The 25,608-nt window shown below is 43.0% G+C and overlaps 1 protein-coding gene across 1 annotated transcript in view; it reads left to right on the top strand.

Annotated features, from left to right (window-relative positions):
* The window catches only part of RAD51B (RAD51 paralog B), a 672,013-nt gene that overhangs the window by 10,752 nt on the left and 635,653 nt on the right, over positions 1-25,608 (top strand). Inside the window, exon 5 of the mRNA XM_056134025.1 lies at positions 23,746-23,882. Within this exon, the coding sequence (XP_055990000.1) occupies positions 23,746-23,882 (137 nt within the window). The remainder of the gene's footprint in view (positions 1-23,745; positions 23,883-25,608) is intronic.

Below are 25,608 nucleotides of genomic sequence, written 5' to 3'. Positions count from 1 at the left end.
GGCTGCCGGAGCCCTGGTCGGGGCGGGGAGGAAAGCTCAACCCGCTCCCCTCCAAGGGGCTCCGGGAAGGAACACCCAGGCGCGGGGGCAGAAGACTGCACTGTTCTCGTCTGGAATCTGGATTTTATAGTCTCTAAGACTTGGCCGCTGATGGGATTACACGGCGCCAGGGGGCCAGGTGGTGGGTGTGACCCCCGCCTACTGGAATTTGGAGGATCTGGGTGGAAGATGCTCGACTCCAATTCGAGTAGGCTTGGAGGTCTCGGCCCCGGAACCCGCGTGGCTTTGTCCCTCTGCCAGTACCTTCATGTGTGCGGAGAGTGGTCTCAGCATGGTGGTGGCTGGTCCTGGAGGTCTTCGGCTGCCGGAGCCCTGGTCGGGGCGGGGAGGAAAGCTCAACCCGCTCCCCTCCAAGGGGCTCCGGGAAGGAACACCCAGGCGCGGGGGCAGAAGACTGCACTGTTCTCGTCTGGAATCTGGATTTTATAGTCTCTGAGTATCTCGCCCGCACGGCAGAGCCTGGCAAGCTACCCATGATGTATTCGATATGACAAACACAGTAACGAGTCTAACAATGGAGATGTTACTGGGCCCACTCGAACAAATCGATGAACAAGGGGAGGATAGTGACAGTGACAGTGACAGTGATTGTAGATAAAATTCAGTCATAGGTTTTATATTAGTCAGATGTTGTTGCATAGCAAATTGCCCCCCCCAAAATTATCTTATAACATTAAACATTTGTTTTTTTCTGGTGTTTTGGGCATGTCTTACCTTGGTGGTCTTGGTCAGGGATGTTGTATCTGAAGCCTGTCTCTGGGGGGACTCAGTCGTGTGACTGCAATGGAGCATAGTTGTTGGCGGGAGGACCCAGTGCTCCCCAGGCCAGCACTGCACAGACTTGTGGAATCTCTTCATGACACGCAGACTGAGGGATAGGAAAGAAGACATAGCTGGGCCTTTGATGACTCAGCTTTAGAAGTTGGGCACCATCACTTCTGCCATTTTCTTTCAAAGTGAATCATCTGGGGATGTAGCTTGTCAATAGAGCACTAGCCTTGCATGAATAAGGAGATCCTGGATTTGGTCTGTGGCACTGCCACAGGTAAAAAAAAAAAAAGAAGCGAGCCACTAAATTCTGCTCATGTTTAAGGAAAGGGAAAGGAGACTTTGAAAGAAATATTAAGAATTCATGAACATTTAAAAATTATTGCAATACTATTTTTTTTAAAAACTGCATTTTATGCTTGCTGGTCCTGGTGTGCTGAGTCAATAGACTCACCAATTTTCTTCTCTGCTTTCCCCCCTAAGTTTACCGCTATTCTCACTTTTGTTTTGTTTTGTTTTGTGCTTTAGTTTGTTTTTTGGGCAACACCCTACAGTGTCCTGGGATTACTCCACGCTTTGTATTCTGGGATCACTCCTAGCAGGGTTCAAGGGACCATATGTATTGCTGGAGGTTGATCCTGGATCCATCACATGCAAAGCAAGAACTTTACCTGCTGTACAGTCTCTCTGGCTCTAAGTTTTCCGAGATTCTTCTGAGGGGCTTCTTGACTGAGTTCTTAAACAATATTTATTTTTTTCTTTGAGTTATTGGGCCACATTGTGCAGAGCTCAGGGGCTACTCCTGGCTTAGTGCTGAAGAGTGATCCCTGGTAGTGCTCAGGGGACCTTATGTGGCTTTAAACCAGGGCTGGTCACGTGCAAGACAAGAGTCTTAGCCTCTGTACTATCTCTCCTGCTCCCAAGAAAACTTAAACAAGATATCATGTTCATCATGTTGAGTGAAGTAAGCCTGAAGAAGAGAGACAAACACAGGATCATCTCACTTATCTTTGGAATATAGAATACTGGATGAGGAAATGTATTACAGTGAAAGGAGAACGCTTAAGTTAACCTTGACCCCAGTGCTTAGAGAGGAGACAGACAGAGAAGGAAAGAAATTAAGGGGGGAAGAAGAGAACAAGAAGTAATGGGTGAACAGGCACCAGGGCTTCATCTATCCCAGTGATATGAGTGAGGACCATAGCCATCGACCAAAACACAGATTCAACAGAACTGAAGATACAAGCTCTAAGCGGCAACCACTGAAACTTTGTAATGTGCCTGTCAAGGTGACAGGTACGGGTAGAGTGGGGGTTGAAGTGGGGAGGGAATCTGGAAACACTGGTAGAGGGAAGTTGACACTGGTGGAGGGATTGGTGTTGAATTATTGTATGCCGAAAATGCAACTGTCAGTCATTTTGTAAATCATGACTCTTTAATTAAAAAAAAAAACAGATAAAAAAAGAAAACTTAAGAGCAGACTCTTATATCTGGATAGTCGTAAATTTCTTCTTTGAAGATAAGAAACCTATTTTAGTAATATAGTTTTAATTTCATGTTATCTAAGATTTTTTTAAAATTTTGGGTCACACCTGGCGATGCACAGGAGTTACTCCTGGCTCTGCATTCAGGAATTACTCCTGGCGGTGCTCAGGGGACCATATGGGATGCTGGGATTCGAACTGGGGTTGGCCGGGTGCAAGGCAGATGCCCTACCCTCTGTGCTATTGCTTCAGCCCCAGCATTTAAAAAAATGTCCATGTACTATTCCAAATAAATGCTTATTAGATAGTTGGAAACTTTGTGAATGAACTGTTAACAATTTCTTTTTTTTAAGTTTTATTTTATTTATTTATTTTTTTAATGTAGGAATACTGCTATTTATTCAGCCACTGATTAGCTGATTGAATTGGGCATGAACGCCACCTTGCTTTTTTTTTTAAAATAATTTTATTTATTGAATCACTGTGAGAGCAGTTACAAAGCTTTCGGGTTTAAGTCTCGGATATACAACGAAACACCCGTACCTTCACCAGTGCCCATTCTCCATCCCCCAAAACCGCAGTATACCCCCATCCCACACCCTCTCCCTACTTGTGGGGCAGATGATTTCCAAATTACTCTCTCTCTCTACTTTGATTAAATTCATTATTTTGACACCAGACTCACCATTATTATTTGGGATTTTACCCCAACACTCAGATCTGCTGAAAAGGCAACAGTAGACAATTTGTTTTCTATTGCTGGTTATGAAAAACATATGATGTCAGGTGGCTGCAATAGTGGCCGCGTGATTTTGAAATTCCGAAATTTTAACACTTAAATCTGGAGGGATTTCTGCCAAAACCTGCTGGATTCCGAGATTTGTTCCTGAGTCTCTGGGATTATCGCTATTAGGCATCTTGATCAGGAGCCAGAAAGGCCGTTCATGGGTGACGACTTGGGGTCTCGTTGGGATGGTGAGGAAAGGCCGGCTCCACCCCCATCCCATAAGGCCCTGTGTGTCTTGTCACTGAAGGCCCAAACCTGACTGCCCAATGGCCTCTGGAGGATGCTGGCCACCGAGCCGCCTAGGGGGAGCAGGCGGAAGCACAACACCCTTTCCCTCCCTACGGTGGCCTGGCGACAGTAACCTACTGCAGGGACTGGATGCATTTCTGCCAAAAGTCACGGGGTTCCAAGATTTGTATGAGTCTCTGGGATCATGGCCGTTAAGCAGCTTGATCAGGAGCCAAAGAGGCCGTTCGTGGGCGGCAACTTGGGGTCTCGTTGGGGTGGGGAGGAAAGGGCCAGGTCCACCCTCATCCTGTGAGGCCCTTCGTGTCTCGTCACTGCGGGCCCAAACCTGACTGTCTAATGGCCTCTGGAAGATGGCAGCCACTGAGTTGCTTAGAGGGAGCAGGCTGATGGACAGCACCCTTTCCCCCCAGGGGTGGCTTGGCGACAGTAACCTACTGCCCGGTCCGGATGCATTTCTGCCAAAAGCCACTGGGTTTTGAGATTTGTTTCTGAGTCTCTGGGATCATGGTTATTAAGCGGCTTGATCAGGAGCCAGAGAGGCCTTTTGTGGGCGACGACTCAGGGTCTCATTGGGGTGGGGAGGAAAGGGCCAGCTCCACCCCCATCCTGTGAGGCCCCACGTGTCTTGTCACTGTGGACCCAAACCTGACTGTCCAGTGGCCTCTGGAGAATGACTGCCACCAGGCCGCCAGGGGAACAGGCCAAAGCACGGAACCTATTCCCACCTGGGTTGGCCCAGCACCAGTAACCTACTGCAGGGACCGGACGCATTTCTGCCAAAAGCCGTTGGGTTTCGAGATTCATTTCTGAGTCTCTGGGATCATGGCCGTTAAGCAGTTCAATCAGGAACCAAGAGAGGCCATGCCTCCAAGTATATAGCTGAGCCAGAAGTGGTTTGTGGGTGTGTTTCCCACATACCTAACTTTTGGCCCTTTACATTCTTGGTTAACTTTGCCCCAAGTTTTTGGGGTCTGGCCAAAGGCATAGCAGCAATTTTGGGGTATCTGGAAGTCTGAAGGCGCCATCAGGCTGCTGATGCACTCGCCTCACAGGTACAGATTTACCTGCTGGCGGCACCATACCCCGTAAATTTTATTTTTCAGAAAAATTAATTGAGTTATTTTTATAATGCTGTTCATGATTGTATTTCAGTAATACAACACCCATCCCTCCACCAGTGTACATTTCCCAGACCAGTGTCCCCAGACTCCCTGCCATCACCCCCCACCTCCCACCCACTGCCTGCCTCTTTGGCAGGTGCTTTTCTTCTCTCTCTCTCTCTGTTTGGACACTGATACTCTCCTTTTGGATATTGCTACTGAAAGGTTATCCAGAATATCCCTTACCTGCTGTTACCGAATACTGCCACTAGATGGTGGCAGAATCATGCATTACATCCATTGTAAGCATTTTTTTTTAAAATTTTTATTAGTGAAACACCATGGAGGTACAGTTGTAGACTTAAAATTTTTGTGCTTGGGTTTCAGTTATAGAATGATTGAGTACCCAACCCTCCACCAGTGCCCATTCCCCACCTCCAATGCTCCTAGTATTCCTCCTACCCCCCTCCTCCATCCCACTCCACCCCAGTGACAGGGCATTCCCTTTTGGTCTCTCTCTCCTTTTGGGTGCTGTGGTTTGCAAAAGAGGCATTGAGTGGCAATCATGTTTGGTCTATAGTCTACTTTCAGCATGCTTCTCCCATCCTGGGAGGATCCTCCCAATGCCCTTTACTTGGTGCTCCTCTCTCTATCTGAGCTGCCTTCTCTCACAGCATGTGCGGCTGGCCTCCAAGCCATGGAGTGAACCTCCTGGTACTTATCTCGGCTATTCTTGGGTGTTAGTCTCCCAATTTGTTACTTTGTATTCCCCAGATGAACGCAATCTTTCTATGTCTGTCCCTCTCTTTCTGACTCATGATACTTTCCATGTAGTCCTTGTAAGCATTTTGGACCTTTGCTTTCATAGGTTTATAGCAAGGTTATCCATGGTTATTAACGTGTTTAACATATTTATTTAAATGTAAAAGTAATTAACCAAATAAGGCATACGAATGGTAGATAGATATATGAGAAATGTTCTTTGTCTTTTATCATTGGGGGAAATTCCAATCAAAACCACAATGAGGGCCAGGGAGATAGTTGAAAGGGTGGAGCACATGTCTTGCATGTACAAGGCCCCACATTCAATCCCTGACCTGGGCTAATCTCTGGGAACTAAACTTGGTGTAGCGCTGGTGTTGCTACTGGTCAGAGCAGCACCGAATCACGGCACCAAATCCTGTGGCTGGGAGTGACCCTTGGGGTCTTGGGCTGGGAGGCCCTCCCTAAAAAATAAAGCAGAAGCCCTGCTATGAATACCATCTTACTCCTGTTACAGTCATGTTCATTCTAAAAGCCAAGAACCAGGGCCACAGGGATTGTATAGGGGTTAAGGAACTTGCCTTGTAAGTGGCTGACTCCAGTTCTGCATATGGTTCCCCCATGCACTACCTGACCACAGAGCCAGAAGTAGTCCCTGAATACCACTGGTGTGATCATAAAACCTAAATAAATAGAGAAATGAAAGTCAATAAGCAACAAATGTGGGTGAGGATGTGGAAGAAAGGGGCCCTCTTACACTGTTGTTGGGAATATAAAATGATGAAACCACTGTAAAAACAGTCTCAGGTTTCTCAATGAATTAATAATAGGACTACCACATAGTTCAACAATTCCACCTCTGGGTATTTATTCAAAGAATATAACAACACTAATTTGAAAAGGTAGATGCACTACAGTGTTGTTCCAGAATAGCCAAGATAAGGAAACAACAAAAGTGCTTGTTGACAGATGAGTGGATGAAGAATGTGTGATGATATATGCGCATCATGTAATACTATTAAACTGTTAAAAAGGTGGAATTTGCCATTCCGGGCATCATGGCTGGAACCTAAGGGGATTATATTAAGTAAAGTAAGTCAGAGAGACAGACAGATACTGTATGATTTCACTCAGCAGGAAGATAAAGAATCAAAAGAAAAACATCAAAACAAAAACAAAGTCTTAGATGCTGACAGCAAAATAGTAATTATATCTACACGGAAGAGAATGGAGGCAGATTGGTGGACAGGTTGTCGGGGTCCGTTGGGTGATGGTGATGGGAGCTCAGCCTTCAGTGGTGCGCTGAAAACTTAGGCAATTGTTACCTCAGCAGATTAGCTAGGAATGATGAAACAATTAACAGGCACATAAGGAAGGAAGTATCCACAGATACTTTTTATTTTTTAAGTTTTAGAACAATATAATTTTTAGAATAAGAATAATTTAGAATTAAGCTTTAGCAGAATTTTTAATATTTACCACTTACCTTTCTCTAATTCTGAATCTCTGCAGGAGTTATAGGCCGTTTGGGGCTCGTGAGGTACTCGGTGACTTGAGACTGTCAGCACCCTCACTGCCCATGAGTGGCACGTTTACTCCTTTCTCTTCATTGTAGGGTTTCTAAGCTGAGTACAGAGAGTATTTCTATTTATCCTTTTTATTAAAAACATCAACATATATTGTGTTCATACAAGATTCATTGCAGTCTGCATGGCATGGTTGCATTATGAACTCTTAAGAGCCTGTGAATGAGTATACAAAACAGATTAATACAAAACCTCTTGAAACGGATGGTCCTCCCTGGTCCTGTCTTTGGCCTCCTGTTGAGAGGTAACCTCTACCTGGAATCTCTCCCATTGCTCTACTTTCCCCATGGAGTTTTCTAGGCCTGTAGTTTTCCTTTACAATCTAAACACAGACTCAGGAAATAGAGAAGCATTTTAGTTAGGTTGGACCTATAGAAGTGTGAGACAGTGAGTAGATACTGTACATGCTTTGCTAAGTTCGTGGTCATTTGTCACACCAGATCATGGTACGGTTATGAATGAAAGTGTCTGATAATTTGCATTGTCCAGTAATTGTTCATGGTTAAAAGTCCAAAGCTGGAATCCCAGATCTGAGGTACAAATTAGATTGGAGGAGGTAAGGAGTTAGGCAACCAGTAGAATAAAACTAGACCAAGTTTGGAGAGGACAGAAAGAATAAGGAGGGTAGAATGAATCTGGAAACATTCTGCTCTCATTTTTGAAGCTTTTCTTCCTGACCCAATTCCCCAACTTACTTATCATCAGGTGTTTCTGTTTATTTGTTTGGGTGGGGGGCACACTGGGAGGTCTAAAGCAGTGCTTGGGAGGACTGTATGCCATGGCTGGGAAAGAACCGGGGTCAGCCACAAGCAAGGCAAGTGCCTTAACCCTGTGTAGTATCTCTTCAACCCTATCATCACTTTTGAATTTTGTGAACTTCATTGAGTCTGTGTATATTTGGTTATAGCCACAAAATTGAAGTGGATCCAGAAATAGAAGTGGCCGAGGAGGAGAAAAAAAAAGAGAAATGAATTCTGCAGAATTACTAGTGAGAATGACTGTATATGTAAAATCCAATATTGTATGGACTGTAACATGCAACCTGTGATTACAGTAATCTGCTACAGAAAATCGATTGTGACATTGCCAGTAAATGTCTTTGAAATTTCATCTTTACAAATTATGTTACATAGATTAATTCATACATAGAAGCCTTCCCATCTGAAATCTTTAGACCAGATCATTGTTTTTCGGGCCTTTCGTTCTCTCTCTTCAGGAGCCTTTTTAGATATATGTATATATGTGTTTTTTTCTCTAACCACTACCCACCCCCATGAACTTTTCTTATCATAGATATATTTTTTATCTATGGGTAGGACTGTCTGTACCTTATGTATAAAAATTAAAATTCCCCTTACTTCCATCCAGACCAAGGTTCAGTCATAGTTACGTTATCACCCCTGCTGAGAATGCACGATCAAGATAATTAATATGCGTAGGTAAAATTAAGGTTGTACTTAAGGGGGTCATTAAAAAAAAGGCATTTTTCATTTTGTAATGAAGAGATTATAGGACTCAGGAAGTGGTTTAGGGGACCAGAGAGATAGCTCCCCAGGCTGAATGCATGCTTTGCATGTGGGAGGCGCAGGTTTGATCCCTGGCACTGCATTGTCCCCTAGGCACCTCCGGGAGCAAACCCCAAGCCCAAGCACAGAGCCGGGAGTAGCCTCTGAGCATCGCCAGGTGTGGCCCCAAATCCACCCACCCACCCACACATACACAAGAAGTGGTTCAAATGCTTGTCAACAAAGAGAGTTGTGCCATCCGCCTATCTTAGTTCGAGACTTCCTCTGCAAGAGTAAGCCTGTGATGTACTGCCAAATCTTTGTAACGTTTAGATTATACCAGATTCTTGCTCCAAATCACTACAAGCAAAGGAGAGCATTTCTCCCTGCCCCCTCCCTGACACACACACACACACACACCTCATTTCTGTGCTTTGTTCATGAGCACAGGGGAGAACTGGTGCATGTCCTCCTCAAGGGAGCCTCTTGGCTTTGGGAGAGACTGTCGACTGTCCCACCTCTCCCTAAAGGGAGAGAGAGTCCTGTGTTGGTTGCTCTCCTGATTTTTTCATTTTTTCATTTTTCCTCTGAATAGTTAAATAGCACAGGTGCCTCCGCCCTCACTCATCAGCAGGATTAGCTGTGACAAGATCCCAGGAGATAGTAATGCAGGATGGTAAACTCAGATACCTACCAGGGCTAGACAAATAGCAGAAATATGTAAACAGTGCGTTAGAAGGCAGCAGTGCCTCACTGCCCATGGTCGTGGCTTCCGCGGCTAAGGATCTCAGCAGACTCCCGTCTTCCTTGCTTGTGGGTCTGGAGATGGGCCAGGGTGAGTCTCATCTCCTTTAGCCACAGTTCATGTTCGCATCTGCTCCATGACTAACAGCATAGGTAGGAAAACTAGGATCTTCATTTTTTTGGGGGGAGGGAGGAGGGAGAGGGTTGGGCCACATCCAGTTGTGCTCAGGGCTCATTCTTTTTTTTTTCAGGGCTCATTCTTGGGGGTATTCAGGGGACCATATGTTGCACGGGGATCAAACCTAGGTCAGCTTGTATGCAAGACAAGTGCCTTATCTGCTGTACTGTTGCTCTGGCCTTCCAAAATGTTACTGTTTTTAAACAATGTGGGATGGCCTGGTCCCAACAATCTTCTTTTTTTTTGGGGGGGGTGCGCACACCTGGCAGTGTTCCAGGGCTACTCCCAGTTCAGTAGTGTATGAGGTTACCCCTTCAATGTCTGGAGGAACATATGGTGCGGGGGGTGAACGTGGGCCTCCTGCACGTCAAGCAGGTGCATTAACCTTTTGGGCTATTTCCCAGGCCCTCCGGAGGGATTTCTATCTGCTGTTATTTGACTATGTCTGCTGATATGATAGGTTTTTAATTTTTTTTTTTTGTATCCAGTATTTTGAAAGGCATGATAACTAGACCTCTGTCCTAAGACACGAATTTAACATACGGGGTTTGATTGGTTCATTGTCCCCTATTCTTCATTGCTTCTGAATTTAGAACACAACATCTGATTTTCCATAAATGTTTCATAAAGTGTTTTATACTGCACATGTTCTAGGACTATTAGCTGAGTGGGTGTGTCACGTGATGCTGTTCAATTATTTTCTTAGCTGTGCAATCTGAGCTTTTATGTGTCATTTCTGGGTCCTCTTTGCTCAGTTCTCCTTCCTCTTTCTCCTTCCTTTCCATTTACATCGAAAAAAGCAGTTTTAAAATATGAAATAAGAGGGAGTGGAGGAGAGATTTCAAGATATAAACTCTCCCTCATGTTGATGTAATTGAAGAGCAAAGTTGCTTTTGCAAGGTGGAGTACTCCCTGATGTTTCCCATAGTCGGCAGCTTTATTTAGGATTTATGGAGTTGATTGTTGTTTTCTTTTATGCCCTCTCTCCTGTTGTTGCTGGATGTAGTTGCCACGGTGGGGATGGGAAGATGGGGGTGTTGTACACCTGGTTTCAGTTCTGCCCACTCAGGTGTGTTGCTCAGATCCCACACTTTACTTGCGGTGCTTACTGGGGCCACGATGGTGCTCATGCTCGTGCCTTCTGGGAGTTGCACCTGCCACTTGTGACACTTGGATTTCATTGTGTGTGTCACGCACTCTATTGGTACTGGGTGTCTGCACAGCAGAGCTGCAGGGACCACACTTGGCACATGTGGGCATCTCTGGGGACCTGATTCATGGCCTCACACTTGCAAGGCAGATGCTTTTACCATAGAGTCATCGCCTGCACTTGGTGATTTTTTTTTAAAAGGAATTCTGTAGGTCTGAAGACCTAATCATATTTCTACACAGTTGTGAGTAAATGAAGGGAAGTAGATTTATAATGTTAGCTCAGTTTTTACATGATCTCTTCACAGATAACCCGACTGTCCTTCAGCAAATTATTTTTTCGTTGGTTTTTGTTGTTTGGGCCTCACTCACTGTGTTTGGGTGCTACTCCTGCCAGTGCACGGGGATCAAACTCAGGCTCCCCACCTGGGAAGCATGTGCTCAGCCCTTTGAGTAATCTTTCTAGCCCCTTGGCAAATTATTTTTCTTTTTGGCCACACTCAGCAATGCTGGAGTTTTACTCCTGGCTCTGCACTCAGAAATCACTCCTGGCGGTTCTTGGGGGACCATGTGGAATGCCAAGGATCCAGCCCGGTTGACTGTGAACAAGGCAAATGCCCTCCCTGTTGGACTATGGCTCTGGCTTCCCTCAGCAAAGTATTGACATGTCCTTTCTTGTTGCTCTCATTGCGAATGTGGGGTAGTTAATTTGGTAATGGTGGTTGGTCATTGTTATTTGGTTTTATTTTTGGGCCATTCCTTAGGGATCTCTCCTGGCAATACTCAGCCACACATGGTGCTTCGGATCAAACCTGGGTTGGCTCCATGCAAGGCAAATGCCTTCCCCCCATACTGTCTCTCAAACCCTGGTTTTGGGTCTTAATAAATCCAGGCTACACATTCATCTCTACCATGTTAAGATTAAAAGTCTAAGGTTCACTTTTCACTTTCATAAAATCATTAGACTTTCTTTCCTTGGGAATAATTCTCTTTCTTCTTTAAACCAATTATTAATCTTTTCTTCCTTGTTAGTATTCCAGTGATCATCATTTCTGGTTATTTTCTTTCACTTCTTTTTCAGTTTCTCAGGCAGAGATGTTGAAACTCCAGCTCTGACTGTATGAAATAGATTGTATCTTACTGGGGTTGTCTCTGTGCAAAATGTGGTATCACTCTGAGTTTCCAAGAAGCAAATAACTCAGACTATTCTGGTTTGGCATATTCTCTCTTTCTTACCACCATTGGAGTTGAACCTGGGAACTGAACACAACTTGAAATTTTGTGGTTTGGCTGCTAGCGTTCAGAGCTAAACTTTCTGAAGTTAAAAATTATTAATGTTGAAATGTTTCAAGCCGCTAAATAAACCTGAAAAAAAATAATGAAATGTAACTGTAGCCAGCCCATAAAAATTGCATGTAACACTACTTTTAATTTTTTTTACCACACCCAGTGGTGCTCAGAGGGGTTACTCTTGCTCTGTGCTGGGGTGTTACTCCCAGTGGTGCCATGGATCAAGTAGGGTTGACTGCATGCAAGGCATGTGCCTTAACCTCAGTACTATCTCTCTGGCTTAATAGCACTATTTATTTATTTTTTTAGAAGATAGAAAGTAAGGGATAACATTTTTAAAGAGAAATTGAGATTGCTAAAGATTTCCAAAATAGTTCCTATAGTTTGATTATCATCCAACTTTTTTTTTTTTTTTAAATTTTTTTTTTTATTTATTTATTGAATCACTGTGGGAAAGGTTACAAAGCTTTCAGGTTTATGTCTCAGTCATGCAAATATCAAACACATTTCCCTTTACCAATACTTATTTTTTCCCATGAAGAACCCCAATAAAACCCCACCCCCCACCCCTCCCCGTCCCTGTGAGGCAGATGAATTCTAGTTAACACTCTATCTTCTTTGATTAGATTCATTGTTTCAATAAAAGATTCACCACTATTATTTAGAGTTTACCCCCCCCCCCAAATCAGACATGCTGAAAAAGCATTGTGAAGTGATTTGCTTTCTACGGCTGGGTTCAAGAATTAAATGTTGGTTTTGGGTTTCTGCTCTTTTACCTATTGACCCTGGAAGTATTTCTACTGAAAGTCAGATAGTTAAGAAATTGGTTTCTGTGTTCTGGAGTCGTGGCCGTGCTGGAGAGCCGCTCGCGGGGGGCAACTGGTGGCCTCGGTAGGGCGTGAAGGGCGGAGCGAAACGCCCCCCTTCCCATGAGGTTCTAGTCGCCCCCACACTCGCGGCTCATACCTGCTGTTATCATCCAACTTTTGATGCAAAGATAAAAAATACCTGGCACAGACCAGAAATTTTTATTTGTTTATTTTTGGTCCTTACATAGCAGTGCCCAAGGGTTATTCCCAGCTCAGTGCTCAGGGGTCACTCCTGGAGTTGCTCAGGGGACCACGTGTCCAGGGAATCCAACCTGGGTTTCCTGCATGTGTTCATGCAAACCATGTGTTGTGTTCCTTGAGTTATTTCTCTACCCCCAGAAATCTCTTCCTGTGTGTGGGGTTTTCAGGCCTCTCATAGTGATGCTCAGGAACACTACTAGTGGTACCTGAACCAAAAGGTGCTGGGAATCAAATTTGGGCTTCCTGCATACAAAGCATGCACTCAACCCATTGAGCTATCTCTCTGGCCTCAATCCCCTGAAATCTTTTTATTTACTTATTTTTATTATAGTTTAAGTTACAAAGACACAATAGTGTTAGTGTTTATCTCACCATCACTGAAATGGCCAGGACCCTTCATGAATGTCTTTTACTCTCTCCAGCCAACCTCAGCATTCCTCCTCACCTACTTCTCCTCATTGTTGGTATTCTCAGTTCTGTAATACAGAGCCAGGGGTTAGTTATAATTAGATGCTCTTGTCTTATTTCTCTATGTACTGGGTGAGTGAAAACATCTCATATTTGTCCAGCTCCTTCTGGCTTATTTGGCTTAGTATGATACCTTCCAATTCCATCCAAGTTGCTGCAAAGTAGGCCAGAGAGATAGCATAAGGGTTAAGGTGCTTGCCGTCCCTGTGGTAGTTTTATCCAGTTCTATCCCTGGCATTGCAGATGTCCCCCTGAGCATTGGGAGGCATGATCCCTGAGTCAGCAGTAAGTCCTGAACACCTGTCATGTGTGGCTCAAAAAACCAACCAACCAACCAACCAACCAACCAACCAAGTTGCTGCAAACTGCATGATCTCAGCATTTCTTATGACCATTTAGCATTTCATTGTGTATTTAGTACAAGTGAAGAGAATTAAGAAAATTTTAAGGGGGGAAAATCTAATTAGGCTTATGAAAGTTTAAAAGTCAATTTTATCCTAAGAAGAACTTTATTTAAAAAATATTACGTTATAGATACTGCATAAGTATCTGATTAATAAGGGTTGTAATAAAAATCTGTATAGATGTTAAAACAAAACATCTGATCAGACATAGACATATCAATATAAATGAAAGGTTAATTTGTTATTGAAAATGTATAAAATCTCTTGCAAGCTAGGAGTAAACAAACCTTTATTAATCTAGTAGAGGGCATTCCATGGGTGAGTGCCATACTCAATGCCAAGTGCTGGGACGTTTGTCTTGTCTTTATGTTTTTAATTATAAAATTTTATTCATTTTTTTTGTTTTCTTGAGCCACACATAACAGTGTTTAGGGCTTATTCCTGGTGGGGTTCAGGGGATCAGGTGGGGTGCCAGCCATTGAACCTGGGTTGGCCTCATACAAGGTAAGTAAGTGCCTTACCCACAATATTCTCTCCAACTCCTTGTCTTTATCTTTAAAGAAGCTCCCTTTACACTTGCAAAACTGGTTTGAGGCATGAATTCTCTTAGCTGATGCCTGTCCTTGATACTCTATTATTCCTTTGAATCGGTGTGATAATCTAGCTGGAGAGAGTATTCTTAGTGAGGTGTTCATTTCATTGAGTTTTTGTACTGTGTTCTTCCATTCTCTTCTGGCTCATAGGATCTCATTTGATAAATCTGCTGCAAATCTTGTGCCATTTTTTTGTATGTAAGTTCTTTTTTTTGCTTTTGCTGCTTTAAAAATTCTATCTTTGCCTTTTTAAATTCTGAGTACAATTTGTCTTAGGTATTTTCTATCTGGAGCGATAGTACAGTGGGTAGGGCATTTGCCTTGCACATAGCCTACCCTGCCGACCCCGCCGACACCGCCGACTCAAGTTTGATTCCTGCACCCCTTTCGGAGAGCCCGGCAAGCTACCGAGAGTATCTGGCCTGCACGGCAAAGCCTGGCAAGCTCCCCGTGATATATTCAATATGCCAAAAACACTAACAAGTCTCACAATGGAGACGTTAATGGGCCCGCTCAAGCAAATCAATGAACAACGGGGGGAGGACAGTGCTACAGTGCTATTTTCTGAGTCTATTTTCTCTGGGACCCTTAGGACCTCTTAGATCTAGGTGCCTATTTTCCTCAACTCTGGGAAATTCTTAACTGTGATTTCTTTAACTATTGATTCTTTGTTGAATTCTCCTCTCTCTTCTTCAGGGATTCTGATCATTCTTACATTGTTTCTTTTGATTTCATCACATATGCTCTTCATTTCTTTTCAGACTTCTTTTGTTTTTTAGGGATTTCTCACATCTCGTCTTGGAGCTCCTTGATCTTTTTCTCAGCAACTGTTATTCTGCTGCTCAGACCTTCTGCTGAGTTTTATTATTATTATTATTTTGTATCACCTACCATGCTTTTTGTTTCTATTATTTCAGCTTGTAGTTTTCTCCTTTCTGTTCTTATACTTTCTTGTGCTTTGTTATCTGTGCCATTGCTTCTTTGAGCACACTGAAAATTGTTGCAACGATGTTCCAAAAGCCATTCTCTGAGGATTTACAGAGGTGGTTGGTGTTGGTTGAGCTTCTGAGTTACAGCTTTTGCTCACTGAACATGATGGGCTTTTATGCTGTCTTTCCTGTTGGTTCAGCAGTCCTCCTGCTATGCTAACGCTGAATCTTTGTGGTTAGTCCCCCTGGGAGTCTCTGAGGGAACAGGCTGGGGGTTGTTCTTTTCCTGCCCTGCCTCTTTTCACCCAACACCAGGAAGTATAACTGTGAGCAGAGTGAGCTTTGATGAGTGGAGGTGTCAGGAGCCATGTATGTGGCTGCATGCTTTAGGAGATGTGGAGTTGGACCCATTTATTTAGAGGATGTCAGGTGTGGCGGCTGTTTGGACCTAGTCAAAAGGGTGAGGAATCCTCCAGTTCCAAAAGGGTCCGAAAGATGTCACCTGAGAGAGTGGGGGAGCAAGCAGAGGTTCAGGAGATGTGGGGCTTGATATCTTGGCTTTTGATTTTAATGTTTCCAGTTGTTGTTCATTTTGTCTTTGGGTTACATCCAACTATGCTCAGCGTTTACTCCTGGCTTACACAGGAATCACTCCTGGTGGGATTTTGGGGATTATATGGGGTGCCAGGGATCAAACCTAGGTCAGCCCTATGCAAAGCAAGCATCCTACCTGCTATACTGTCTCTTAGGCCTGATGTTTGATTTTAAATCTCTAGTTTGTTCATATAGATGTTTTCAATACTTTTTTTTTTTTTGCTTTTTGGGTCACATCTGGCAATGCATAAGGGTCACTCCTGGCTCTGCACTCAGGAATTACACCTGGCGGTGCTCAGGGGACCATATGGGATGCTGGGAATAGAACCTGGATTGACTGCGTGCAAGGCAAACGCCCTACCTGCTGTGCTGTCACTCCAGCCCCTCAATAAATTTTTTTTTTTTTTTTTTTTTTTTTTTTAGAGATGGGTAACAGAAGGTGGCAAGAGGTCTGAGGTGGTAGAGAGAGGAAACCCTGAGGTCTGTTTTATTGTTTCTATGGGAAAGAGCTTTGAGCAATGAGGGAGTAGTGAAATTTGACAATCATAAATTGGTAGAATTATAAAACAGAATTTTTCTTCTGGTTTCTTTTCCCTTTTCTTTTTATTAGGTAGGTAAAAACAACTCTATGATAGAGACCTGACACATTTTAAAAGAGGAAGGAAGATGGTTTTCTTTCATGTTCTGATTTCTTTCATTTAGCATTATCACCTCAACGTCCAATCAGTTTGTCCCTTAGGCCCTATATTTATTTCCTTTATAGAGTTTTTTTTTAAATTTAAAAATTTTTTTTTTTATTATTGAAACACCATGAGGTACAGTTGTAGATTTACAATTTTTTGTGCTTGGGTTTGATTATACAATGATCAGATACCCATTCCTCCACCAGTGCCCATTTTCTACCACCATGGATAATATCCCCCCCACCCCCATCCCCCCATCCCCCCTGCCTCTGTGGCAGGGCAATCCCCTGTGTTCTCTCTCTCCTTTTGGGTGTTGTGGTCTGCAAAAGAGGCATTGAGTGGCAAACCTGTTCAGTCCATAGTCTACTTTCGACATGCATCTCCCCTCCTGGGAGGATCCTCCAAACACCCTTTATTTGGTGCTCCCTTCTCTATCTGAACTGCCCTTTCCCCTAGAGTGCCCGGCTGGCCTCTAAGCCATGGAGGAATCCTCCTGGTACTGATGTCGGCTATTCTTGGGTATTAATCTCATAAAATTTTTTAAAAAATGCCAAAGTTTATTTAATTTACGAATGGGTAGAGAGAGGCTAGAGGATAGATTGTGATAGAATAGTGTAGTGTAGTGTATTATTGTAATAATAGTAAGCTTGGTTATACAAAATCTAGGATATCTCCTGTAAAGTTCTTCCAACTTAGGCTGGAGAGATAGTGTGGGGTTGAGGGGCTTGCATTGTGTGCTGCCGGTTTCTATTGGGTCCCTGGCACCCATACACCCATGCTCTGCCAGGAGCTCTCGCTGAGCACAGAGTCAGGAGCACTGTTTGATGTGATACCCAATCAATTTCTTACAACTTTTCTGTTGCCTCATCCCTAGACAGTCTGTCGGTAGCAAACAGAAGTTGATGTCATATTTGTGTGAGGAATGATTTAGTATATTGTAAAATTTAATTAAAAATCTGATTGGTAGGCCTGACTTGAGTATATGAAGCCCTGGGTTCAATCACTGTATCTCCCCTCTTCTACCCCCTAAAAAATCTGATTGGTGAAGTATATAATTTTAGTAACATGATATTGAGGGGCTGGAGTGATAGGCACAGAGGGTAGGGTGTTTGCCTTGTACACAGCCAACATGGCCGACCTGAGTTTGATTCCTCCGCCCCTCTCGGAGATCCCAAGAAGCTACCAAGAGTATCTCGCCCGCATGGCAAAGCCTGGCAAGCTATCCATGACATATTCCATATGCAAAACACAGTAACAATTGTCACAATGGAGATGTTACTGGGCCCGCTCGAGCAAATCGATGAACAACGGGAGGACAGTGACAGTGACAGTGATGACATTGAGAGAAGAGTGCCATAAAAGCCTCATCGAGAGTGTCTGTGGTCACCTAAGAGTTGGTTATAAAACCCTTTTTATGGTTCTAGAAGATTTGTTGAACTGAAAGACAGGTAATTTTATTTATTTATTTATTTTTAATGTAGGAGTACTGCTGTTTATTCAGCCATTGATTAAGCTGATTGAATTGGGCATGAACTCCACATTACTTTTCTTTTTTTTTTTTTAGAATTTTAATTTTATTTTATTATTTTATTATTATCTCCCCCCCACCCCCTTTTTTTATTCACTGTGAGAAACAGGTACACAGCTTTCATGTTTGAGCTTTGGCCCTACAGTCATCAAATACCTATCCCTTCACCAGTGCTCATTTTCCACCACCAAAATCCTAGTATTCCCCTTTCCCCACCACTGTTCCAACCTTTCCCCTGCCTATGTGGCAGACAATTTCCCCCATACTCTCTCTCTACTTTGGTTACATTAGATATTTTCACACCAGTCCCACCACTACTCAAACCTGCTGAAAAGGCAATGTAGATGATTTGTTTTGTATTGCTTTTTATGGATAGAATATAATGTCCCGGATATTCTGTGTCATTATCTTCTGGAAGCTTTAGTTTATAGTCTCTGGGCCTTGGCCATTGATGAGATTACATGGTGCCGGGGGCGGGGGGGGGGGGTGTTTTGTGGGTGTGACTGCCAAGAAAAACTGGGGGATTGGGGGGGAGGAGGCCCAGTCCCAATCCAAGTGGACTTAGAGATCTCAGTCATGGGTTCCTGCGTATCCGGGTTTTCTGGCTGGACCGCTCTCCAGTGAGGTTCATCCCGTCTTGGGTGAGGTTTGTTCCCTTCTGAGCGTGTGGAGAGTGGTCTTGAACATGGTGGTGGTTGGGGTCTGGAGGTTTTTGGCTGCCGGGGCGGGGAGGGCGACACAACCTGCCCCCCTCTGAGGTACCCCAGTGAGGACAGCCTGTCACAGGGTCAGGAGATTCTGTGGTGCTCTCTTTCGGGAGCTTTAGTTTACAGTCTCTGGGTCTTGGCCGTTGATGAGATTACATGACGCTAGGGCCGGTTTGTGGGTGTGACTGCCAAGCTATTGGAAAACTGGGGAGCTGGGGGAAGGAGGCCCAGTCCTGATCCAAGCAGGCCTGGAGATCTCAGTCACAGATTCTCACCTACCTCCGTGCTACAGGCTCTGTGTCTTTTGATCTCTTTCAAGATTTATGGTCTCTGAAATAAGGCCAATAAGTGAGCTTATATAGCTGAGCCGGAGTTGGTTTGTAGGTATGGCTCCCACATACCTAATTTTTGGCGGTTTAATTTCTTAGTAAACTTGGCCCCAAGTTGTTGAGGTCTGGCCAAAGGCACAACAGCAATTTTGGGGTATCTGGAAGTCTGAAGGCACCATCAGGCTGCTGGTGCATTTGCCCCTCAGGTTCACCTGCTGGTGGCACCATACCCCCTAGGTAAAGGCCCTCCCGTTGATCATCGATTTGCTCGCGCGGGCCCAGTAACGTCTCCATTGGAGACTTTGTTGTTACTGTGTCTGGCATATTGAATACTCTCGGTAGCTTGCTGGGCTCTCCGAGAGGGGCGGAGGAATCGAACTCGGGTCGGCCATGTTGGCCGTGTGCAAGGCAAACGCCCTACCCGCTGTGCTATCGCTCCAGCCCCCTAGGTAATTTTTTTCTAAATGAAAAGACAAGGTATATTGAATTTAAAGTGACAAGTGGCTATATAACAGTAGCTATGTACAGTTATATAACAGGTTGGAAAACAAGCAACCCATCAAGCATGTGCAAATTCTCCTCAAAATAAAGTGTTAGAGTGTGTGAGAAAGCATGGAAATACTGTAGAGAACTGTCATTCTCTTTTGTTGTTGATTCTGGGTGTTGCACATTTGGTGCTGTGTGTGCATACATGGTCGCAGAGCACTGGAGACTTTACACTCTTCGTTTTGGGGATCGCAGTGGCAGTGCCATCTGGATCACACTCGACAACATGGGGTCAGATGAACAACAGAGACACAGATGAACCTGTATCTTCATGTCTGCAACGGCACATCTCTGGGCCCTTAACTGTCTTCTTAAGGATAGAGATTAATACACAGGGAATGTTTTATAAAAATCTCTGCAACTGTGTCTCTTTTACCGTGTAGTTTTCTTGGTTTTGGTTTTTGCGTCACACTTGAGTTGGTGCTTGGGAGTTAGGTCACTCTTACTTGTATTTGGGGGACAATGTGGTGCTGAGGATTGAACTTGGGCTTCCAGAATACAAAGCATGAGCACTTGCTATTTTTTTTTTTTTAAATTTTATTGAATCACCATGAGATAGTTACAAGCTTTCATGTTTGGGTTACAATCACACAATGATCAAACACCCATCCCTCCACCAGTGCACATTCCCCACCACCAATATCCCCGGTATACTCCCCCCCCCCTTTTCCACCCTCCCTGTGCCTCCATGGCAAACAATATTCCCCATAATCTCTCTCTACTTTTGGGCATTATGGTTTGCAATACAGACCCTGAGAGGTTATCATTTTTGGTCCTTTATCTACTTTCTGCACACATTTCCCATCCCGACTGATTCCTCCAGCCATCATTTTCTTAGTGATCCCTTCTCTATTCCACCTGCCTTCTCCCCTTTGCTCATGATGCAGGCTTCCAGCTATGGAGCAATCTTCCTGTCCCATGTATCTACTATCCTTAGGTGTCAGCCTCATATTAAGTTGTTTTATACTTCACAAATGAGTGCAGTCCTTCTATGTCTGTCCCTCTCTTTCTGACTCATTTCCCTTAGCAGGATATTCTCCATGTCTATCCATTTATAAGCAAAGTTCATGACTTCATCTCTCCGGACAGCTGCATAGTATTCCATTGTGTAGATGTACCAAAGTTTCTTTAACCAGTCATCTGTTCTAGGGCACTTTGGTTGTTTCCAGATTTTGGCTGTTGTGAACAAGAGCACTTGCTCTTTGAGCCATCCCTGGCCCCTATCATGTGGCTTTTATTCTCGGTGATGTGTGTCTTATGGAAAGTTTGCTAAATGCACTTTTAAAAAACCTGTAGCAATATTTTACATTATTGCAAATATTTTTAGTGTTGAAAGATCTTTCAAGTAGTTAGTTGATTTCTAAAATAATTAACTTGTATTTTTAGAAAGGTATTCTTTGCAAGAACAATTGATTGACACAAGGGAAATAAAATGTTTTTAACCAGAGTTCAACAAAAACTTACAATTGATGAAAGGTAATGAAAAAAATAGTAGATTTGTAAGTTCAGCAGATGATACATTTGTTTAATTTCAGCCCTTGTGTTTTTGCACAAATACCTTTCTTAGTGTAAAGCCATTATAATTATGAAATAAATGGCATTAAGAACCTAGCATTTTAGTTACTGAATTACAAAGTATTTAAAGCAGTGTTTCAAAATTATTTAATTTTACTTGTTATTTTCATTATTGTCATTGTTCCATTGAACAAGTCAAAACATTTTTAGGAGTAAAAATATCTGTACAAGTAATAGATTTGTATGTAATTCTTTTGATTTTTTTTTTTTTTGCTTTTGGGCCACATTCATCTGTGCTTGGGGGTCACTCCTGGATTGGTTTTTGGTACCTAGTGTTGCTTGGGAAATCACAAGTTTCTGTGGTTTGAAACTGGGGCTTTTGCTCCAGGCACTTGAGCTATCTTCCAGGCGCTAAGTATTTTAAAGTGCTTCTGTTTTTTTAAAATTTTAATTCCTACTTTATATGTCATACTCTTTGAGTCTGTCAATAAAAGAGTATGTATGTAACAAATTACATATATTCGAGGTAACAAATTATATATACTTGAGGATAATATTCAACTGTTTTGGCCTTTTTGTCAGAGTATATAACCAAAGTAGTTTGGAGACCTCTTTTCTTTTTTCACTGACAATTTATGATCCGACAAACTGTTGGCAGAGGCAATTATTTATCTTTAAGATTGAAATTACTGTTTTATAGAATATAAACAGAACAATTTCTTTTTTTAAAAGCCGACATAACATTGCACTATAAAATCTAAGTTTCAGATGTAGCATATCGTGTCTAATTTGTGAGTCATAGGTTTTTTAATAGTGAGCTTTGATAAATGAAGTTTGCCTTTAGTTTGAATTCTGAAACTGGTTTTCAAAATATAGAGCAGCATCGAATCATGCAGAAGTTGTTAGAAATATGGAGCCAGAGAGCTTGTATAGCAAGAAGGGCACGCAAGGCCCACCTGGGTTCGATCCTTGGCACCCCATGTGGTTCCTGTGTCTGCTAAGAGCGATCCCTGAGTGCAGAGCCAGGAGTAAGCTCTGAGCACTGTCAGGTGTGGTTCAACAGCAGTAACTACAATAACCACAACAGTAACAATAACAACAATAAAAGTCCCCAAAACAAAAGAAGCCATAAAAAAAGTTGTTAGAAGTATAAAATCTCAGGCATATCTTGAATCATATTTATAACTTGCCAGATGAATTAAATACTCACTCTGAGAATTACAAACATAAATAATTTAGAGTCAGATTCTCTCTTACATTTATCCTACTCTGTGGTATATCTGAGATTCTGTCTTCATATCTATAGTATGTCTCAGCCTTAGCTAAAATTTTTTCCTACCTCTACCTGAGATCTTTTCCTCTCCTTTCTTCTATTATTTTCTCTTCTTCCCACTATAAACATTATCACTGATGTTATTCTAACAAGAGGGATCATGATCACGATCACGACCATCCTGTTGTTCGTCCATTGCCTCGAGCAGGCCCCAGTAACGTCTCCTTCTTCCTAGCCTTGAGATTTTTAAAAAAGTGCCATAGTCAAGGCTCTTTCAGGGTTAGGAGAATGAGACCCATCATTGTTACTGGTATTTGGCATATTGGGTACGCCACGGGGAGTTTGCCAGACTCTGCCGTGTGGGCAGGTTACATTCCGTAGCCTGCCAGTTTGTCCAAAGTAGGAATGAGATAGTAAGATGTTGTGCGGCCATGAATGATAATTGAATAATATCAATTATCATTGATGTTATTCTAACAAGAGGGATAGTGTTAAAATTTTGGATACTATAGTGAATGTGACAAATAGTCTATATTTATAGTGACTATTTTACATATTTTAGAATCAATTTTTAAAAGCTTTATTTTCAGTTGGATCTAAATATGCAAGGGATTTTGCTTTAACCAGTTTGTGTTTATACAAGTAACTTTGTCTTTTTATTTAGATTACAGATCTTCCATCTGGACTCTCTTGATTTCAAATTTTATATTCTCAGAATAGCTTTCAACCAAATAAAAATTTAAAACATACACCAAAGTATATATCTCCTAAATTCAACATTTATTAAATCTTGTTATATTTGCTTTATTTCTTTCTGCACAAACTTGCACCTTTTTATATTGAACTACTTGAAAATAAATAATAAACATTAATTCCTTTACCCTGAAGTACTGTACTTTTAAGATAAAGATTAATGTAGCCTTCAATAGGACCAATACCTAATTGTTCTAAAAATCTATTTATAGTAAACAATAAACCAATTATTAAAAACTCTTAAATATTTCAAGACTGTGCTATAATATTTTTGCCACATCCCACTGTGCTTAGGGCTTACTCCTGCCAGGGTTTGAGGGACTGTATAAGGTACCCAGGATTGAACCAGAGGTCAAGAGTCTTACCCACTGGACTCCTACTATAAATGTTTTTAATAAAAAGAAGGTATAGAACTCCAAGTTGTGACTGTATAAATGAATCCTTTATCCTTCTTAAACCTAAGTTTTTCATCTGAACTACAGATTTGAGTTTTTCTCCTTTCTCCTGAGGATGGTATAGAAATAGTACCAGTCCACATATATAGGAATCAGTTAATGTAGGTTCAAGTTCTGCATACAAAGGGATTAATTTTCCTGGAAACACAGGTTCCTTGGATGGTGTGGCAAGTTTTTAAAGGGATTTTGCTTTGACCAGCTTGTGTTTATACAAGTAACTTTGTCTTTTTATGTAGATTACAGGTCCTCCAGGTTGTGGAAAAACCCAGTTTTGTATGATGATGAGTGTTTTGGCTACATTACCCACCACCCTAGGAGGATTAGATGGAGCTGTTGTGTACATTGACACGGAGTCAGCCTTCAGTGCTGAGCGGTAAGTGTTGTCATTGTTTTCCATTACAGTATTTTGTTTTTGTAATCTATGAGCGGGCTGGAGTGATAGCACAGCGGGTAGGGCGTTTGCTTTGCATGTGGCTGACCCAAGTTCGATTCCTTTGCCCCTCTCAGAGAGCCCAGCAAGCTACTGAGAGTATCTGGCCCAAACAGTATAGCCTGGCAAGCTACCCGTGAGGTATTCGATATGCCAAAAACAGTAACAACAAGTCTCACAATTTGTTGTGAGATGTTACTGGTAAACAGCGCAGAATCTTCTGCCCCCGTGCCTGGCTGTCCTTGCCAGGACCCCTTGGAGGGGGGCAGGTTGAGTTTCCCTCCCTGCCCCGAGCAGAGCCCTGGCAGCTGAAGACCTCCAAAACCAGCTACAACCATACTGAGACCACTCTCCACACGCATGAAGGTACTGGCAGAGGAGCAAAGGCATGTGGGTTCCCGGGGCTGAGATCTCCAAGCCTGCTTGGATCGGGGCTGAGCATCTGCCACCCAGATCCTCCATATTTTAGTAGGCAGGGATCTCACCCACCAACTGCCCGCCAGCGCTGTGTAATCCCATCATTGGCCAAGACTCAGAGACTATAAAACCCAGCTCTTGGAAGAGAACAGGGCAGAGTCTCCTGCCCCAGTGCCTGACTGTCCTCGCCGGTGCCCCTTGGAGGGGGGTGGGTTGAGTTTCCCTCCCCGCCCTGAGCAGAGCCCGGCAGCCAAAGACCTCCAGAACCAGCCACAATCATGCTGAGACCACTCTCCACACACATGAAGGTACTGGCAGAGGAACAAAGGTATGCGGGTCCCAGGGCTGAGATCTCCAAGCTTGCTCGGATCGAGGCTGAGCATCCTCCACTCAGATCCTCCATCTTCCAGTAGGCAGGGGTCACACCCACCAACTGCCCCCCGATGTCGTGTAATCCCATCAACGGCCAAGACCCAGAGACTATAAAACTCAGCCCCTGGAAGCTTGCAGCCACATTCGCGCCGTGCAACATCTTATTATCTCATTCTTACTTTGGACAACTTGGCAGGCTACCAAATGTAACCTGCACACGGCAGAGTCTGGCAAACTCCCTGTGGTGTACCCAATATGCCAAATACCAGTAACAATGATGGACCTCATTCTCCTAACCCTGAAAGAGCCTTGAATATGGCACTTTTTGAAATCTCAGGGCTAGAGTGAAGGAGATGTTACTGGTGCCTGCTTGAGGCAATCGACGAACAACAGGATCATCGTGATGTTACTGGTACCCACTCGAGCAAATCGATGAACAACGGGAGAACAGTACAGTGCAGTGCAGTGCTAATCTATGTGCAGCATGTAGCATATTCAAACAGCTTATATTTACTTTTTTTTTCTTCTGTAAAGACAGAATACTAATACATTTTTAAAAAGTTCTCCTAAAATAGAAACAGTATGCATTGTCCTTTCCCCTTTTCTGTTCCCCTCTTCATTGGTTCAAATGGAGTTCCTTGATTAAGTTGTGATTTGTAGAAACTAGAAGAAAAGTTCAAAAAAGGGGGAAGTTTTGTAAGTAGAAAAAGGACCCTGGTTAAATAGCTTTGTAACGAATTTCTAGTTGGGCATAGAGTGTTATTGAATGGAAAACAATAAAAAATTTTGATACTTTTGTTTATCTGTGGATCTCACCTGGTGGTCCTCCTGAGATGTCCCTTCTGACATTGCTTAGGTCCTATATTGCATTGGGGATTGA

This window comes from Sorex fumeus, unplaced genomic scaffold (genome assembly GCF_029834395.1).
Source record: "Sorex fumeus unplaced genomic scaffold, SorFum_2.1 ptg000098l, whole genome shotgun sequence".
Taxonomy (NCBI): Eukaryota; Metazoa; Chordata; class Mammalia; order Eulipotyphla; family Soricidae; genus Sorex; species Sorex fumeus.
Note: the sequence above shows the minus strand (reverse complement) of the source record. Positions and strands in the feature narration are given on the sequence as shown.